Source organism: Silurus aristotelis (genome assembly GCF_946808225.1).
Source record: "Silurus aristotelis genome assembly, chromosome: 19".
NCBI classification, from domain to species: Eukaryota; Metazoa; Chordata; class Actinopteri; order Siluriformes; family Siluridae; genus Silurus; species Silurus aristotelis.
Genome location: NC_139592.1, coordinates 15,711,699 through 15,731,923, shown reverse-complemented (window position 1 = coordinate 15,731,923; position 20,225 = coordinate 15,711,699). Strand labels below are relative to the sequence as shown.

Genomic DNA, 20,225 nt, shown 5'->3' with positions numbered 1-20,225 from the left:
GATGAGACTAAGATAAAAACTTGTTGTGTGGCAACGTCTTGGTGAGGAGTACCAAGAAAATTGTATCTGTCAAGCATAGTGTTGGTAGCAATATGGTCTGGGGCTGTATGAGTGCTGCTAGTACTGGGGAGCTGTGGTTCATTAAGGGAAACATGGATTCCAACATGTACTGTGACATTCTAAAGGAGGACATGACACCCTCCCTATAGAAATGTGGCCGAATACCAGTTTTCCAACCTAATAACGACCCCAAACACACAAGATGACAACTGCTTCGCTGAGGAAGCTAAAGGTGAAAGTGATGGAGTGGCCAAGTATGTCTCCAGACATGAACCCTATTGAGTGGGACATCCTCAAGAGAAAGGAGGAGAAGCACCATCTGTCTAACATCCATCAGCTCTGTGATGTCATCAAGAGGGAGTGTAAGAGAATCCCAGCAACAACCTGTACAGTTCTGGTAATTTCCATGCCCATTTGCAGGAATTAAGGCAGTGCTGGATATCAAAGGTGCTCACAAAACTGTTGACTACTTTTAAATATATCAGAGTTTCATTGCTATGGTACTGTCCCTTGAGAAGATATACTAAAATGGTTGCTGAAATGCGAGGGGTGTATTTACTTTTGCAAGATACTGTGTGTGTGTGTGTGTGTGTGTGTGTGTGTGTGTGTGTGTGTGTGTGTGTGTGTATATATATATTATATATATATATATATATATATATATATATATATATATATATATATATATAAAAACACACACAAACATTAACTTAGTATTTAAAAAAAAAAATTGAAAATCTTGATTTAGAGTAGTGCTGCAAAATGCACATTGTATTTTTTTTTTGCCAGTTATTAATTTTTTTCTTTCCACTTTTCACAACAGTAAAATATTTTAAATTTCTGATTGTGATGTGGAGGATACAAAATAGCTTATTTGCTAGACACACCCCTTACCAATAGTGAGAATGCACAAGGAATGGTTCTTAATGGCACAAAAAGGGGGTCAACAATAAGTCAGTGATTCAGACACTGATGTTCAATGACCCTTTTATGTTTCTTAGAGAAAGAGTAAAATCAGTCAGTAAAGCGCTGACAGGCTTTCTTCCAGCGGCATGCTGTGCACCACAGATCTTTCTTCTCCATTCCATACACTTTGCGGCACTTCTTTGCTTCTCCTCTGGGTTTTCTGGATAGTAAAGATTACACTAAGAATTAAAAACATTTAAGCTGCTAAAATACTGTAAACCCTTAAATACATTTAAATTACCTACAAAATGAATGAATATATAAAATCTACACTGCCTCACTGTACCTGGTTCCAGGGCTGGGTTTGGGTGTAGATATGGTGGCATTGTGTGTCTTGCTGACTGCATGTGTGACAGGTGGTCTTTTCTCCACTGTGCTCAAAATGCCAACATGAGTTACTTTACCCTGAGAAGTAAATGCGATTAAAGTGTGAAGCAATTCCAACAAAACATTTTACAAAAAGACATTATTGAGTATTAATGTTTTTTATTTATGTAAAGTATTTAACAAAAATATTATTTTAACCTTATATTCTGAATATCTTTTCAAATGTCAAGTAATGTCTGATACAGTAACAGATCAGGTTGTGCAGCTTTGGATCACATTATTCTCACAAAATCAAACATTTCACAAGTCTATTCTCTCACTCTTCATATGGACAACATTACCATTCAGTGATTATGTCAAAACATTGAAATCATTGGACCATTCGATTTACTTATGCTAGGGAATTTAGTGGGAAGCTCTTTAAAGATTAATAGCTCAGATCTCTGCCCAGAGCTTAGAACTTGTATAAGATGCTGCAGCTTTTCTCTGCTATAAAATGATCAGAAATTTTGGAAGATCTGAAAGAAGATCTGAAAGAAGGCCCTCAAAATATTTTGCTTGCAGAGATGGATCATGCAGCTCCGTTTGTATCAAAGTTTTTCAAGTCCTTTGAAAATGTGCCTGCATATCTGGCACTGCACATATGGCAGCAGATCCTTAAAATTCTGTGAGTTGGGGCCTTCATTGACAGACTTTTTGTTTGTCTGATTACTGATTAAGGTCGACATGGGCACTATGACTGGTCTGTGGATAAGCAGTCCCATACACAGCAAGTTGCAATGCTCTGTTTTTTTTTATACCTTTCTATCAAAGCCAGCATTAACTTTTCAGCAATTTGTGGACAACAGATTGGACCAGAGAGATTGACCTCTGTCAATCAATGAGCCTTGGATGCCCAGGACCCAGTCACTAGTACACTGGTCATCCTTTCTTGAACCACATTTGATAGTACTAAATGCTGCACCAAAGGAAAGACCCATAAAACCTGCCATTTCAGAGATGCTCTGGCTCCAGCCATCTAGTCATTACAATTTTGCCCCTTGTCAAAGTCGCTCAGATTCTTAAGCCTGCCAAATTTCCCCACTTCAACTTTCACATCAACTTTGAGAACTGACTTCATCCGCTGCACCTATCAGTATTTCAAATGTTTAAATGTTTATAAAGAAATAAATAAATCAGATGATATTTTGAAAATATATTACAGTTTTAAAGGCAGAATTTAAATGAAGAAAAAAAAAAACAGCACATGCTTTCTTACTGGTTGGCTTTTAAAGATAATAGAAGGTGACTGCCAAGAAACACTGATGGCACTGTGGCTGTGCATCGGCTCGGAGGAAACAGTAGGAATGCTGACAGGAGCAGTGGCCTAGAGAACAAAATGACACAAAAACTGAGCTATACATTAACAAAGCTCACTAAAGAGTCAAGACACATTGTTGTATTGTTAAACATACTATACAAATGTATACACTGATGTAAACCAATATGTATCATTAGGTTCATGCTTTTAATGTTAGCTCGAGGTGCTACGACCAGGTTAATGTAAAGGCGAGAAAAGCTACCTGGTAGGCATGGTCAGTGTGGATGTGGCACAGTGTAGATGGAGCTGACTGGCTTAGCGGACTGTGAATCACAGTGGCAGACTTGGATTGCGCCATGTCACTGGAAAGTGGAAAGACAGGGGGTGGGCCAAGGGTGGTGGGTGATGTTGGTGTGAGGTTTGACAGCCCTTCAGACAGTGTGTCCATGTTCACCTCAATCTCTGAGTAGTAGAAGTCCTCCTCACCATCACTGTAGTCAGAATCACCATTTCGCCTACATGCACACGCACAAACACAATGCAGACAGAATTTAGATGCTAGTATACATTTATTTACAATGGTCAAATTCTGGCTCATATACAGCGGGGAAAATAAGTATTTGACACATCAGCTATTTTATCAGAAAGGGGATTTCTAAGAGGGCTATTGACACAGAATTTTCATCAGATGTAGCCATCAAGCCAAATAACCCAGCCATTATGGATGCACAAGCCAGTGCACTCTTATTGCCGGTCCCAAGCCCGGGTAAATGGGGAGGGTTGCGTTAGGAAGGGCATCCAGCGTAAAACATGTGCCAAATCAAATATGCGGATCACAAATGAGAATTTCATACCGGATCGGTCGAGGCCCGGGTTAACAACGACTGCCACAGGTATAGTTAGCCGACAGGGTACCGGTGGAAATTGGGCTACTGTTGGGCAAAGGAGGAGAAGGAGAGGAGGAAGACGTCTACAGAGACGGCAAGGTAAGGAGAAGTGCAGGAGAGTAGAGGTTAGGGTTGGTACTTTAAATGTTGGTACTATGACGGGTAAAGGGAGAGAGGTAGCTGATATGATGGATAGGAGAAAGGTAGATATGCTGTGTGTTCAGGAGACCAAGTGGAAAGGGAGTAAGGCCAGGAACATTGGAGGTGGATTTAAACTGTTTTATCATGGTGTGGATTGAAAGAGAAATTGTGTAGGGGTGATTCTGAAGGAAGAGTACAGTAAGAGTGTAGTGGAGGTGAAGAGAGTTTCTGATAGGGTGATAATCGTGAAGGTGGAAGTTGAAGGGATGATGATAAATGTCATCAGTGCCTATGCTCCACAAGTTGGCTGTGAGATGGAGGAGAAGGAAAGATTCTGGAGTGAATTAGATGAAGTGGTAGATGGTGTACCTAGGAAAGAACGATTGGTGATTGGGGCAGACTTTAATGGGCATGTAGGTGAAGGGAACAAAGGTGATGAGGGGGTGATGGGTAGGTATGGTTTTAAGGAAAAGAATGTGGAAGGGCAGATGGTGGTAGATTTTGCTAAAAGGATGGAAATGGCAGTGGTGAACACTTATTTTAAGAAGAAGGAGGATCATAGGGTGACGTATAAGAGTGGAGGAAGGTGCACACAGGTGGACTATGTGCTATGCAGGAGATGCAACCTGAAGGAGATTGGAGACTGTAAGGTGTTGGCAGGGGACAGTGTAGCTAGACAGCATCAGATGCTGGTCTGTAGGATGGTTTTGGAGGCGAAGAAGAAGAGGAGGAGAGTGAGGACTGAAAGAAGAATAAGATGGTGGAAACTGAAGGAGGAAGAGTGTAGTGTGAGGTTCAGGGAAGAGGTCAGACAGAGGCTCAGTGGTGTTAAGGAGGTGTTGGATGATTGGGCAACTACTGCAGGAGTGATGAGGGAGGCAGCTAGAAAAGTACTTGGTGTAACATCTGGAAATAGAAAGCAAGACAAGGGGACGTGGTGGTGGAATGAGGAAGTGCAGGAGAGCATAAGGAGAAAGAGGTTGGCAAAACAGAAGTGGGATAGACAGAGTGATGAGAAAAGTAGGCAGGAGTACAAGGAGATGCGGCAGCAGGTTAAGAGGGATGTGGCGAAAGCCAAGGAAAAGGCATATGAGGAGCTGTATGAGAGGTTGGACACTAAGGAAGGAGAAAAGGATTTGTACCGATTGGCCAGGCAGAGGGACCGAGCTGGGAAGGATGTACTGCAAGTTAGAGCAGTAAAGGATAAAGAGGGAAATGTGTTGACTAGTGAGGAGAGTGTGTTGAGAAGATGGAGGGAGTATTTTGAGCAGCTGATGAATGAGGAAAATCAGAGAGAGAGAGAAGGTTGGATGATGTGGAGTTGGTGAAGCAGGAAGTGGATAGGATTAGTAAGGAGGAAGTGAGAGCAGCGATTAAGAGGATGAAGAGTGGAAAGTCGGTTGGACCAGATGACATACCGGTAGAAGCGTGGAGATGTTTAGGAGAGATAGCAGTGGAGTTTTTGACCAGATTGTTTAACAGGATTTTGGAAGGTGAGAAGATGCCTGAGGAATGGAGAAGAAGTGTGCTGGTACCGATCTTTAAGCATAAAGGAGATGTGCAGTCTTGCAGGGGAATTAAGTTGATCAGTCACAACATGAATTTATGGGAAAGAGTAGTGGATGCCAGGCTGAGAGAAGAGGTGACCATCTGTGAGCAACAGTATGGTTTCATGCCAAGGAAGAGCACCACAGATGCCTTATTTGCTTTGAGAATGTTGATGGAGAAGTATAGAGAAGGACAGAAGGAATTGCATTGTGTATTTGTGGATTTAGAGAAGGCGTACGACAGGGTGCCAAGAGAGGAGTTGTGGTATTGTATGAGGAAGTCAGGGGTGTGAGAGAAGTATGTGAGGGTGGTGAAGGACATGTATGAGGACAGTGTGATGGCAGTGAAGTGTGCAGTAGGAACGACCGACTGGTTCAGGGTGAAGGTTGGACTGCATCAAGGATTGGCCCTGAGCCCTTTCCTGTTTGCAGTGGTGATGGACAGGTTGACAGACGAGGTCAGACAGGAGTCTCCCTTGACTATGATGTTTGCGGATGATATTGTGATTTGTTGTGAGAGTAGGGAGCAGGTTGAGAAGAGCCTGGAGGGGTGGAGATATGCGCTGGAGAGAAGGGGAATGAAACTCAGTAGGAGTAAGACAGAATACATGTGTGTGAATGAGAGGGAGGGCAGTGGAGTTGTGCGATTGCAGGGAGAAGATCTGGAGAAGGTGGAGGAATTCAAGTACCTGGGGTCAACAGTGCAAAGTAATGGAGAGTGTGTTAGAGAAGTGAAGAAAAGAGTGCAGGCAGCGTGAAGTGGGTGGAGAAGAGTGACAGGAGTGATTTGTGATAGTAGGGTATCTGCAAAAATGAAAGGAAAAGTTTATAGGTCTGTGGTGAGACCTGCGATGTTGTATGGATTAGAGACAGTGACATTGAATAAAAGACAGGAGGTGAAGCAGGAGGTAGCAGAGCTGAAGATGTTGAGGTTTTCATTGGGAGTGACGAGGATGGATAAGATTAGAAATGAGTTTATTAGAAGGACAGCGCATGTAGGATGTTTTGGTGACAAGGTGAGGGAGGCGAGATTGAGATGGTTTGGACATGTGCAGAGGAGGGACATGAATTATATTGGTAGAAGAATGCTGAGGATGGAGCCACCAGGTAGGAGGGAAAGAGGAAGGCCAAGGAGGAGGTTCATGGATGTGGTGAGGGAAGACATGCAGGTAGTTGGTGTAAAAGAGGCAGATGTAGAGGACAGGGGGGTATGGAGACAGATGATCCGCTGTGGCGACCCCTAATGGAAGCAGCCGAAAGAAGAAGAAGAAGTAGCCATCAAGCCAAATATTGAATTCATACAAAGAAATCAGAACATTTAAGTATACAAATTGAGTCATAATAAATAAAGTGAAATGACACAGGAAATAAGTATTGAACACATGAAGATAACAAGGTGCAAAATGGCATAGAAAGCCAGGAGATCACCTGAAATCTGTCAGTATTAAGAGAGAAACCCTGCCCCCTATCAGTACTAATTGATATCAGCTGCTTTAGTCCTAATTGATGGCCTATAAAGGCTTCTCATTACCCAGCAGGCACACAGCAAAGACTTCATGATGGGTAAAAGCAAAGAACTCTCTCAAGATCTTCGTAAGCTCATTTCGTTGAAAAGCATTTTGATGGGAATGGTTAGAGAATCAGGAGAGTTCGCCAAGAACCACTCGGGCAGAACTTCAGGAAGACCTTGCATCATCAGGTACTGTTGTTTCAAAGAAAACTATAAGCAATGCACTGAACCGCCATGGCATCCATGCACGCTCACCACGCAAGACTCCATTGCTGAACAAAAAGCATGTTGACGCTCGGTTAAAGTTTGCGAAAGAGCATTTGAAGAAGAATGGGCCAGAATCACTCCCGAGCAATGCAGACGACTGGTCTCTCCATACAAGAGGCGTCTAGAAGCTGTAATCACCAACAAAGGCTTTTCTACAAAGTATTAAATAAAGTGTGTTCAATACTTATTCCCTGTGTCATTTCACTTTATTTATTATGACTCAACTTTTTATACTTAAATGTTCTGCTTTCTTTGTATGAATTCAATATTTGGCTTGATGGCTACATCTGATGGAAATTCTGTGTCAATAGCCCTCTCAGAAATCCCCTTACTGATAAAAATGCTGATGTGTCAAATACTTATTTTCCCCGCTGTATCTTATCTGTAAAGCTTCAGAAAAAAAAGACAATATTAAATATCAGCAAACACAAAGGGTAACGTTTAACTTTCTAGTTGCTGGTTTTAACTAAAATGAAATAGCTTTCCAGCACACCTGACTAGCCATGTAATAATCAATTACAGTAGCAGTAAACTGAATATTTTTAAGATATTCAGATTTCCAGATTAAATTTCCATAATGTTAATAGTTATTTCAATAAACTTGGGCAAAAACATCCATATATTAAATAATACTAATATAATTGTTTGCCAACAATATTATTGAGATGATGATTTTTAAAACAACCTGGACCTGGACAAAATATGGAAAGCTGAAGCTGCTTTGTTTATTTCAGCTTTGATATAGAACAGAAGCAACATAACTAGCCAGCTGCTGTCTAAATGGTGCATAGTACAAAAGCTTTGTAATTAATTTGAAAGTTTTCACCATAACATGTTGAACATGCAAAGTAGAAAGAAACTTAAAACCTCCATGAAAGTGTGTTCTATGTTTTCACTGTCAGAGCATGTAAAAAGCTTAACACAAAAAAAAACTAATTTAGCTGCACTTTTGTCGTTACAAGCCTCAGTGGGTACTGGTATAGAGAACTTTAAACACTTGTGTAACATCTTGACAGAAAATACAATACAGACCATTCTGAGGAAGTAAACAATAGCAAACGTGTTGCGATGATACTGCGCATGTCTGGTCCTAAAGCATTTCTGGTGGTGCTATTTTTAATTCACTGACCTATCAAAACAAAATGACTAACATGCTTTATATGTTTAGCTAAAATAAAACAGTTAAGATATTTATAAAAGCAAAAAATAGTTCCAGAATCTTTTTTATAAATTTGTTAAGGAGACCGCAGAGGTTATTAAAGCACATTGCTAACTGAATTCTATTAAATTGTAGGGAGTAAAATTTAAGGGTATAAATAATAATGTACTACAACTTTAAATAAGCGCTGGAGATAATAGTGTGGGAACAGCGATTTTAAATTGCGGAAAAGAACAATCTGTGTGAGAGTTGTGATAGCGTAGAGACAGAGTGGAGATGTACTGTTAATTCTAACATACAACACCAAGCTCATTACAAAATTAACTGCTGTGTTCCATTCTAACTTAGGTAAAGTGTGTAGCTATGTTGCTGTGATCATTTTTTGTGGTGGAACAGTGGATGAAAGAGGGTTTGAATGCTGTAAATTTGTGACCCTGTGCGTGGTAACAAAAAAATAAGTAGTTGCTGGCTAACGTGGCTTTTTTGTATCTAATTCATATTAAATTCTAATTCATCATGAGTTGTTGGTTTTATATAAATGTTGATATCCTGGAGTTGCTTTAACTTTTACCTTTTTATTTGCACAATATCCCTTTGTAGCATTTAGCATTTAGTAATTCTACCACAGGTTGAAAGATGGAAATTTCTAATTGTGGTTTCTCTGCTTTTTACCAGATGTTGACATAGAACATTGTTTATACTTAAGTAACAGTGTGAATTCAGTAGCAGTATTATTTAGCATTTGTTAAATGCAAAGTTGGAATTTAATTCCTTTCCCACAACAAGTAAAAATCATACGAAAATGTATCCTCAACTCAATAGTTATATTTTACCAGAGTGGCATTGTGAATCTACACTTAAATCTATTAATAGTAATTTAACATTAGCGATAAATAACTAATGTTAACTAGTTGGCTTTATTCGAATGCTACTTTCTTATATCTGCTGAACTGCTTGTCCGATGATGAATCTGTACTACACTTTCATTACAAAATGTTGGACTATAAGTTCATTATATTAAAACAGTAGCAGTATCCACTTAGTCCTGTATAGTAAATGTTTGTTTAAAGTGGCTTATGAGATTCATTAGCTTTAAACAAACTTTTACTATACAGGACCAAGTCCTAGGTCCTCCAAGACATGGGAGCATTTTATATTAAACGCAAAGCATTAGAGCATTTTATATTATATGCAAGGCATGGAAAATGCTTATATTAAACACAACAAAGAAAACTGAGATGATTGTGCAACCTGAGTCACGACAGAACAGATCCAGTGTGACTGGATTCGATTAAAACGGTGCGAACAAACACTAAATCTAAAAGCAGCAAATAACAGCAGCAGTAAACGATTAAATTTTTTTGTCACTGTTGTGGTTTTCAGTGAATGCTTATGCATTTGTACACCAATGCATATTTTCATCTTCTTTAATCAAGCCTGTTAGCTTTCTGTGTTCCTCCTCAACAAGCAGCCACTAGAAGCTTTAAAATGTCTACATTAATGGTAGTTAAACTAAATTTGTGGCTTTTGCATTCTTTTTTTTTTATATACACTTTTATACATAAATACCCTAAATTAGGGTTTTATATAGTTATAATATGCAAAACATATACACATTATATATATATATATATATATATATATATATATATATATATATAACTTTCTTTCGGCTTCTCCCGTTAGTGGTCGCCACAGCGGATCATCCGCATGTTTGATTTGGCACATTTTTTTACGCTGGATGCCCTTCCTAACGCAACCCTTCCCATTTCTCCGGGCTTGGGACTGGCACTAAGAGTGGCTGGGGTTGGTTCCCTGACCGGTGATTAAACCAGAGCCGCAGCGGTGAGAGCGCCGTATCCTAACCACTAGACCACCAGGGATGGAGATATATGTATAAATGCGTTGTGAGATGCCTGACTCTTGCCAGGGGTCTACAATGTTATGTGGTCTCTGTGTTAGCGCGCATATTTTTTAATGTGTTTTTGGCGTGTCAAACCCGAATTTCAGCTCGTCTCTCACCTTTTTATCAGCATCAGCGGACACTGAAACAGAGCGCTTCCGCCTCTGCCCTCCACTCACAAAACCGGTGCTTTTGCACATGCCTGTTGCCAAATACATATATACTATAACGTTTATACATCAAGGTACTGTAAATTGCTCTGTTTTGCTAAATTATTTACTATAACATTTTTTTTTATTATTATTATAAATTAATTACAGTATTCTACCCCATACTGATCTCCATTCTATAAGACTCCCGGGTAGGCTAGGTCATGTCTCGACTATCAATATTTTCATGTTATGATGGTCTCATTATAACCCATCTCCATCGTAAGTCAGGGACTACCTGTATATATATATATATATATGGGCTTAAATAAGGGCGGTCAATGGATTAGAAACATTGAAATGAAATTAAGCAATTTTTATGTGAATTGGTTGATTTAAAAGTTTTCTATACATATATTGATTATGTTTGTAAGGCAAGTATTCACTGAGATTCAGGTTGTTTAATTCATGTGTCTGTGAAGAGAGATGACAAAGACGGCAGAGCCGTTTTTAACTTTTTTCTCTTCAGTCCACAGAGTATCTTCCCAAACGTCTTGGGGATCATCAAGATGTTTTCTGGCAAAACTGAGACGAGCCTATATGTTATTTTTGTTTAGCAGCGGTTTTCGTCTTTGAACTCTGCCATGCAGACCATTTTTGCCGAGTCTCTTTCTTATGGTGAAGTCATGAACACTGACCTTAACTAAGGCAAGTGAGGCCTGCAGTTCTTTGGGTGCTGTTGTGGGGTCTTTTGTGATCTCTTGGATGAGTCGTCGCTGTGCTCTTAGGGTAATTTTGGTCAGCCGGCCACTCCTGGGAAGGTTCTCCACAGTTCCATGTTTTTGACATTTGTGAATAATGGCTCTTACTGTGGTTCACTGGAGTCCCAAAGCTTTAGAAATAGCTTTATAACCTTTTCCAGACGGATAGATCTTAATTACTTTCTTTCTCATTTGTTTCTGAATTTCTTTGGATCTCGACATGATGTCTAGCTTTTGAGGATCTTTTGGTCTACTTCACTTGGTCAGGCAGGTCCTATTTAAGAGATTTCTTGATTGTGAACAGGTGTGGCAGTAATCAGGCCCGGGTGTGGCTAGTGAAATTGACACTTTTTCCATGTGGTTTTGTTTTTCTCTCAATAATAAAAAAACCTTAATTTAAAAACGGCATGTTGTGTTTACTGGTGTTATCCTTTACTAATAATTAAATTAGTTTAATGACATGAAACATTAAAGTGTGACAAACATGCAAAAAAATAAGGAATCAGGAAGGGTCAAACACTTTTTCACTACTAACTTAAACACTTCAAGATGTACTTCAGCTAATTAAATAAATGCAAATAATTTCTATTGCTGTAGGTAATTTACCATTTATAGTTCATCATAGATCATCATCACAATCATGTGCATAATTTGTATTTTAACTGATGTAAATTAGTTCAGTGGTTCTCAAACTTTTAGCTATGATGACCCTTTAATAAATAAATAAATAAATAAATAAATAAATAAATGCCACATGTGCATTGCCATCTATATAAAAATAAAGTGAGACTCAACAGACTAGGTAACCTTCTTTCATTGATCCATGGTACAGTTCTCACAAGCCCAGTATGGGTGCGTTCAATAATGGACAGTGTTTAGCATGGGGAGTCCGACCAGTCTGCATCTCCACATATGTAACAGTGTGTAATACATAACTCTTGAAACCAACATTCTAAATATCATTAACTTGTATTACCACAGAAAAAAATCATTCATTACCACATTAAATATCATTAACTTGTATTACCACAGTAGACCTTATCTCAGTTCTGACAAAAGAAGACAGCCCTTAGTCCCCTTACAAATCAATGAGCTCAACTGCCTGTTGCTCGTTCATGGTTTGTTCCTCTTTGTTTTACTTTCAGTAAGTACTCACCACTATAAAACAAAAGAATCCCACAAGCCTCTCTGAACCAGGCACAACTGGCCAGGCAGGCGCCTGCCTATATCTCCCACATCTAAACATCTTAAACAGTCTAATATATCCTAGACACTTATACGCACCATTATTAGGAGATGATCAACATTTTCTGTTTCTTCTCCGTGATCAAAATGTTTTGGCTCGTCAGTTATATATATATATATATATATATATATACAGTGGGGAAAATAAGTATTTGAACACCCTGCTATTTTGCAAGTTCTCCCACTTAGAAATCATGAAGGGGTCTGAAATTGGCATCGTAGGTGCATGTCCACTGTGAGAGACATAATCTAAAAAAAAAAATTGAGAAATAAAAATTTATGATTTTTTAACTATTTATTTGTATGATACAGCTGCAAATAAGTATTTGAACACCTGAGAAAGTCAATGTTAATATTTGGTACAGGAGCCTTTGTTTGCAATTACAGAGGTCAAACGTTTCCTGTAGTTTTTCACCAGGTTTGTACACACTGCAGGAGGGATTTTGGCCCACTCCTCCACACAGATCTTCTCTAGATCAGTCAGGTTTCTGGCCTGTCGCTGAGAAACACGGAGTTTGAGCTCCCTCCAAAGATTCTCTATTGGGTTTAGGTCTGGAGACTGGCTAGGCCATGCCAGAACCTTATATGCTTCTTACAGAGCCACTCCTTGGTTATCCTGGCTGTGTGCTTCGGGTCATTGTCATGTTGGAAGACCCAGCCTCGACCCATCTTCAATGCTTTAACTGAGGGAAAGAGGTTGTTCCCCAAAATCTCGCAATACATGGCCCCGGTCATTATAGGTGCAGTCGCCCTGTCCTATGTGCAGAAAAACCCCCACAAAGCATGATGCTACCACCCCCATGCTTCATAGTAGGGATGGTGTTCTTGGGATGGTACTCATCATTCTTCTTCCTCCAAACACGTTTAGTGGAATTATGACCCAAAAGTTCTATTTTGGTCTCAATTGACCACATGACTTTCTCCCATGACTTCTCTGGATCATCCAAATGGTCATTGGCAAACTTAAGATGTGCCTGGACATGTGCTGGTTTAAGCAGGGGAACCTTCCGTGCCATGCATGATTTCAAACCATGACGTCTTAGTCTATTACCAACAGTAACCTTGGAAACGGTGGTCCCAGCTCTTTTCAGGTCATTGACCAGCTCCTCCCGTGTAGTTCTGGGCTGATTTCTCACCTTCTTTAGGATCATTGAGACCCCACGAGGTGAGATCTTGCATGGAGCCCCAGTCCGAGGGAGATTGAAAGTCATGTTTAGCTTCTTCCATTTTCTAATGATTGCTCCAACAGTGGACCTTTTTTCACCAAGCTGCTTGGCAATTTCCCCGTAGCCCTTTCCAGCCTTGTGATGGTGTACAATTTTGTCTCTAGTGCACCTACGATGACAATTTCAGACCCTCCATGATTTTTAAGTGGGAGAACTTGCAAAATAGCAGGGTGTTCAAATACTTATTTTTCTCACTGTATATATATATATATATATATATATATATATATATATATATATATATATATATATATATATATATGTGCGTGTGTGTCATCTGATTAAACTGCTTGATGTAATGGTGTGACTGTTTAATATTTTTAGCAAGTAGCTCAACTACATATGCTGCCACACTCAAAAATTTGAACTAAAGTCATTCTAAAGGCCAATCAAATGCACATTGTTTCACAAGGAAACATATTAATCATTAAGTGGTTTGTGTTGGAGAGTTTACCTAGGGACCCCTCCTCTTTTCCTATATAATTCCTCCATTTGTGTGATGTCACCTTATTAACGGATACATACCCTAGGTGTATGGTGCGAATGTGCCGCTGGATCCCTGAGGAAGTGCTAAGTACCTTTTCACAGTTCTTCCACAAACATTTGAACATCATCTTCATGGAGTTCTGGACAACAACAAACAGAAAAAGAAAGCTTTAATGCATAATTCTTTATTTGCTGAACATTAAACTTTATCATACTGTTCTACTCACAGTTTTACTAAACAGTTTAAAATCTTCATATACTGTACAGCTTTAAGCACCCCAAACTGGCTCAATAATATTCAGATATGTTAAATGAAAGATGTTTAACTTCACTTTTATGTTGATCAATTTATAGGTACATTATCATCCTGATACATCACGTCACCTTCAGGGTAAAATGATTAAAACTTTTGGTGCACGTGGTCCTCCAAAATGCTTTGGTGGTCCTTGGCAATTATGCACCCATCTAGCAGAACTACTTTTCCTAGGGAATGCATTGCAGTATTGGAACCCAATCAATCACTGATCCACCCCCATGCTTCAGGTGGACTTATCAGAGAACAATATACGTTTCACATTGTTCCTAGCCCAAGATTTCTGCTGCTGGCACCATTAAAACTAAAGTTTGTCATGTGGCCAAAAATCTCTTTTACTATAACAGGCCAACCAGGATGAATGACCCTGGGGAGATCAATTAGCGAGGATATATATACAGTGAGGAAAATAAGTATTTGAACACCCTTCTTTTTTGCAAGTTCTCCCACTTAGAAATCATGGAGGGGTCTGAAATTGTCATCGTAGGTGCATGTCCACTGTGAGAGACATAATCTAAAAAATAAAATCCAGAAATCACACTATATGATTTTTAAACTATTTATTTGTATGATACAGCTGCAAATAAGTATTTGAACACCTGTCTATCAGCTAGAATTCTGACCCTCAAAGACCTGTTAGTCTGCCTTTAAAATGTCCACCTCCACTACATTTATTATCCTAAATTAGATGCACCTGTTTGAGGTCGTTAGCTGCATAAAGACACCTGTCCACCCCATACAATCAGTAAGAATCCAACTACTAACATGGCCAAGACCAAAGAGCTGTCCAAAGACACTAGAGACAAAATTGTACACCTCCACAAGGCTGGAAAGGGCTACGGGGAACTTGCCAAGCAGCTTGGTGAAAAAAGGTCCACTGTTGGAGCAATCATTAGAAAATGGAAGAAGCTAAACATGACTGTCAATCTCTCTCTGACTGGGGCTCCATGCAAGATCTCACCTCGTGGGGTCTCAATGATCCTAAGGAAGGTGAGAAATCAGCCCAGAACTACACGGGAAGAGCTGGTCAATGACCTGAAAAGAGCTGGGACCACCGTTTCCAAGGTTACTGTTGGTAATACACTAAGACGTCATGGTTTGAAATCATGCATGGCACGGAAGGTTCCCCTGCTTAAACCAGCACATGTCCAGGCACATCTTAAGTTTGCCAATGACCATTTGGATGATCCAGAGAAGTCATGGGAGAAAGTCATGTGGTCAGATAAGACCAAAATAGAACTTTCGGGTCATAATTCCACTAAACGTGTTTGAAGGAAGAAGAATGATGAGACCATCCCAAGAACACCATCCCTACTGTGAAGCATGGGGGTGGTAGCATCATGTTTTAAGGGGGTGTTTTTCTGCAAATGGGACAGGGCGACTGCACTGTATTAAGGAGAGGATGACCGGGGCCATGTATTGCGAGATTTTGGGGAACAACCTCCTTCCCTCAGTTAGAGCATTGAAGATGGGTCGAGGCTGGGTCTTCCAACATGACAATGACCCGAAGCACACAGCAAGGATAACCAAGGAGTGGCTCTGTAAGAAGCATATCAAGGTTCTGGTGTGGCCTAGCCAGTCTCCAGACCTAAACCCAATAGAGAATCTTTGGAGGGAGCGCAAACTCCGTGTTTCTCAGCGACAGGCCAGAAACCTGACTGATCTAGAGAAGATCTGTGTGGAGGAGTGGGCCAAAATCCCTCCTGCAGTGTGTGCAAACCTGGTGAAAAACTACAGGAAACGTTTGACCTCTGTAATTGCAAACAAACAAATATTAACATTGACTTTCTCAGGTGTTCAAATACTTATTTGCAGCTGTATCATACAAATAAATAAATAGTTAAAAAAATCATACATTGTGATTTCTGGATTTTTTTTTTTAGATTATGTCTCTCACAGTGGACATGCACCTACGATGACAATTTCAGACCCCTTTCATGATTTTTAAGTGGGAGAACTTGCAAAATAGCAGGGTGTTCAAATACTTATTTTCCTCACTGTATATGTATATATATATATATATATATATATATATATATATATATATATATATATATATATATATATATATATATATACAGTGAGGAAAATAAGTATTTGAACACCCTACTATTTTGCAAGTTCTCCCACTTAGAAATCATGGAGGGGTCTGAAATTGTCATCGTAGGTGCATGTCCACTGTGAGAGACATAATCTAAAAAAAAAAGAAATCCAGAAATCACAATATATGATTTTTTAACTATTTATTTGTATGATACAGCTGCAAATAAGTATTTGAACACCTGAGAAAGTCAATGTTAATATTTGTTTGATTGCAATTACAGAGGTCAAACGTTTCCTGTATTTTTTTACCAGGTTTGCACACACTGCAGGAGGGATTTTAGCCCACTCCTCCACACAGATCTTCTCTAGATCAGTCAGGTTTCTGGCCTGTCGCTGAGAAACACGGAGTTTGAGCTCCCTCCAAAGATTCTCTATTGGGTTTAGGTCTGGAGACTGGCTAGGCCACGCCAGAACCTTGATATGCTTCTTACAGAGCCACTCCTTGGTTATCCTGGCTGTGTGCTTCGGGTCATTGTCATGTTGGAAGACCCAGCCTCGACCCATCTTCAATGCTCTAACTGAGGGAAGGAGGTTGTTCCCCAAAATCTCGCAATACATGGCCCCGGTCATCCTCTCCTTAATACAGTGCAGTCGCCCTGTCCCATGTGCAGAAAAACACCCCCAAAGCATGATGCTACCACCCCCATGCTTCACAGTAGGGATGGTGTTCTTGGGATGGTACTTATCATTCTTCTTCCTCCAAACATGTTTAGTGGAATTATGACCCAAAAGTTCTATTTTGGTCTCATCTGACCACATGACTTTCTCCAATGACTTCTCTGGATCATCCAAATGGTCATTGGCAAACTTAAGACGTGCCTGGACATGTGCTGGTTTAAGCAGGGGAACCTTCCGTGCCATGCATGATTTCAAACCATGACGTCTTAGTGTATTACCAACAGTAACCTTGGAAACGGTGGTCCCAGCTCTTTTCAGGTCATGGACCAGCTCCTCCCGTCTAGTTCTGGGCTGATTTCTCACCTTCCTTAGGACCATTGAGACCCCACGAGGTGAGATCTTGCATGGAGCCCCAGTCCGAGGGAGATTGACAGTCATGTTTTGCTTCTTCCATTTTCTAATGATTGCTCTAACAGTGGACCTTTTTTCACCAAGCTGCTTGGCAATTTCCCCGTAGCCCTTTCCAGCCTTGTGGAGGTGTACAATTTTGTCTCTAGTGTCTTTGGACAGCTCTTTGGTCTTGGCCATGTTAGTAGTTGGATTCTTACTGATTGTATGGGGTGGACAGGTGTCTTTATGCAGCTAACGACCTCAAACAAGTGCATCTAATTTAGGATAATAAATGTAGTGGAGGTGGACATTTTAAAGGCAGACTAACAGGTCTTTGAGGGTCAGAATTCTAGCTGATAGACAGGTGTTCAAATACTTATTTGCAGCTGTATCATACAAATAAATAGTTTAAAAATCATATATTGTAATTTCTGGATTTTTTTTTTTAGGTTATGTCTCTCACAGTAGACATGCACCTACGATAACAATTTCAGACCCCTCCATGATTTCTAAGTGGAAGAACTTGCAAAATAGCAGGGTGTTCAAATACTTATTTTCCTCACTGTATATATATATATACATATATATATATATATATATATATATATATATATATATATATATATATATATATATATATATATATATATATATACATACAGTGTGTGTGTGTTTTTATTTTTAATGTATATATATGGAAGCTTGCTTGGAGTTTGACAAACTAAGTCTGATAGTCCTATACAGTGGAACCCCGTTGTACGAGCATAATTCGTTCTTGAAAATTGCTCGTGTGTCCATTTGCTCGTATGTTCGAACTTATTTTCCCCATAGAAATGAATGTAAAAGTGATTTAATCCGTTCCGAGATCTCATCCGATCGCTTATTTCTGCACTTAAAAAGTATTTGTAGCCTATTTTAAAAAACAAATACACCGCAAATTACACTCATAACCTCCTCGGTTTCCATGGTAATTCTATTTACTTTCGTTTTCACAGCACCATCACTGATTTTCTTGGGAGACATTTTTCAAGATTTCTAGTGAAATAAAAATATAAAACTAAAAAAAGTTACTGTGGGAGAGCGTATGAATACTGGAGCCACTTTTATTTGTTTTGTTTTTTTGTGTCGGTCTACTTAGTGCCCCATGCAGCACGTCTCTGGCGCGCACGCACGCACGCACGCACACACACACGCTCTCCTCCTTAAATCCGATCACTTGAAAAGAGAGAACAATCATTAGGTCACATTAACTTCAGGTGAGGCAATTACCCTGCCTATCTGCTCCCGGACCCACCCTCCATTCACAAACCGCCGCTCGGCCACGCCCCCGCTGCCACAGTTACGTTTCTGCTGCACTGAACAATGAGAGCGACTGAGTGGTACATCATCAACTAAGCGACTGATGCGACCCTCCGCCGAAAACGGGGAACCGGCAGCGTGGGTTTGCTCGTGCCTTCGAAATTTGCTCGTGAAACAGGGTAAAATTTTGCGAGCGAGTTTGCTCGTATCTCCATTTGCTCGTACTATAGGTTGCTCGTACAACGGGGTTTTACTGTGTGTATATATATATATATATATATATATATATATATATATATATATATATATATATATATATATATATATATATATATATATTATGTAAGCCCATGGAAGTCCACTTGTAATTTGGCAACCGGCACCTGAAGGACTATCAGACTTAGTTTGTCAAACTCCAAGCAAGCTTCCATAAATACATAAAAAAAAAAAAATATATATATAAAAACACACACACACACACACACACACACACACACACACACACACACACACACACACAGGGTAGACTTTTGTTTTGTATGCTACCATAGCTGCTGCCACCTAGGGTATATAGAGTGCTACAGCTCATATTAAATATTAGTGAAAATATTGCAATATACTTTACTATACGTTCAAATTCTTGTTTCAGTGTTTGCATATTTATGCAATTATCTTTTATATTATTTAATTAATTATATATTCTAGAGGCTTTCACAACTGGCTGTGTATTTTTTTATTGTAAAAACAAAAATGTTGATTTACACAAATTGCTTCACCTTGAATACTCAAATGCTGAGTTAATTATTATTAACACTTGTGATTAAATACAGTTTTCATTTTTAAAACAATTTTAAATAAATTGCCTGCTAGGCTAAATAATATATAAAATAATATTTTATAAAAATTAAAAGGAATAAATCAAATCGATGCAATACACTTTTTATTATATTGATTAAATTGAGTAATCAATTAAATTGACTAATTAAATTGATGCAATCAAATAACTACATGGAAAAATAAAAATAATTGTTTACATTCGTTTTACATTTAATGTTTTATTTTCTAAAGATAGGATCTACTTAACTGTTCTACTTATTTCAGCATACTTTTACAAATGTCTTAATTTCTTCCACCCTATATTCATTTACTCCCTTGATATGTGAAATTGTCAAAACTTTCTCCTTTTAATAGAAATTCTTGAAGCTGGACATAAAAAACGCTAAAGAATCCATAGCGCTAGCTATGGATTCTTTTACACACAATTTTTTTTTTATGTCTTCTTACCATCAAAACTTAATATTTCCCCAGCTGACCAGAAAAGGAAATGCGGAATGAGGCAATTTCCTTGCTTTCTCAAAGGGTACATAAACATGTCCTGGCCTGCTCTGCCAGCACAAGGGAAAGTGTGTGTGTGTGTGTGTGTGTGTGTGTGTGTGTGTGTGTGTGTGTGTGTGTGTGTGTGTGTGTGTGTGTGTGTGTGTGTGTGTTATCTTTGAAGAGCAAAATAAAAAAAAATATAGACAGAAACTGGTTTTCTTAGATTGATCAACTAACCATTAGACACTTCA

The 20,225-nt window shown here is 39.1% G+C and overlaps 2 protein-coding genes across 2 annotated transcripts in view; both read right to left on the bottom strand.

Annotated features, from left to right (window-relative positions):
* Nucleotides 1–20,225, bottom strand: part of gss (glutathione synthetase) — a 152,043-nt gene that overhangs the window by 51,755 nt on the left and 80,063 nt on the right. The window lies entirely within an intron of this gene.
* Nucleotides 783–20,225, bottom strand: part of slc2a4rg (SLC2A4 regulator) — a 64,146-nt gene continuing 44,703 nt past the window's right edge. The window contains exons 5-9 of the mRNA XM_083521222.1: nt 13,974–14,074; nt 2,916–3,168; nt 2,612–2,719; nt 1,313–1,431; nt 783–1,186 (exon numbers count right to left, since the gene is read on the bottom strand). Coding sequence (XP_083377348.1) covers nt 1,075–1,186; nt 1,313–1,431; nt 2,612–2,719; nt 2,916–3,168; nt 13,974–14,074 — 693 coding nt within the window. The 3' untranslated portion in view covers nt 783–1,074. The remainder of the gene's footprint in view (nt 1,187–1,312; nt 1,432–2,611; nt 2,720–2,915; nt 3,169–13,973; nt 14,075–20,225) is intronic.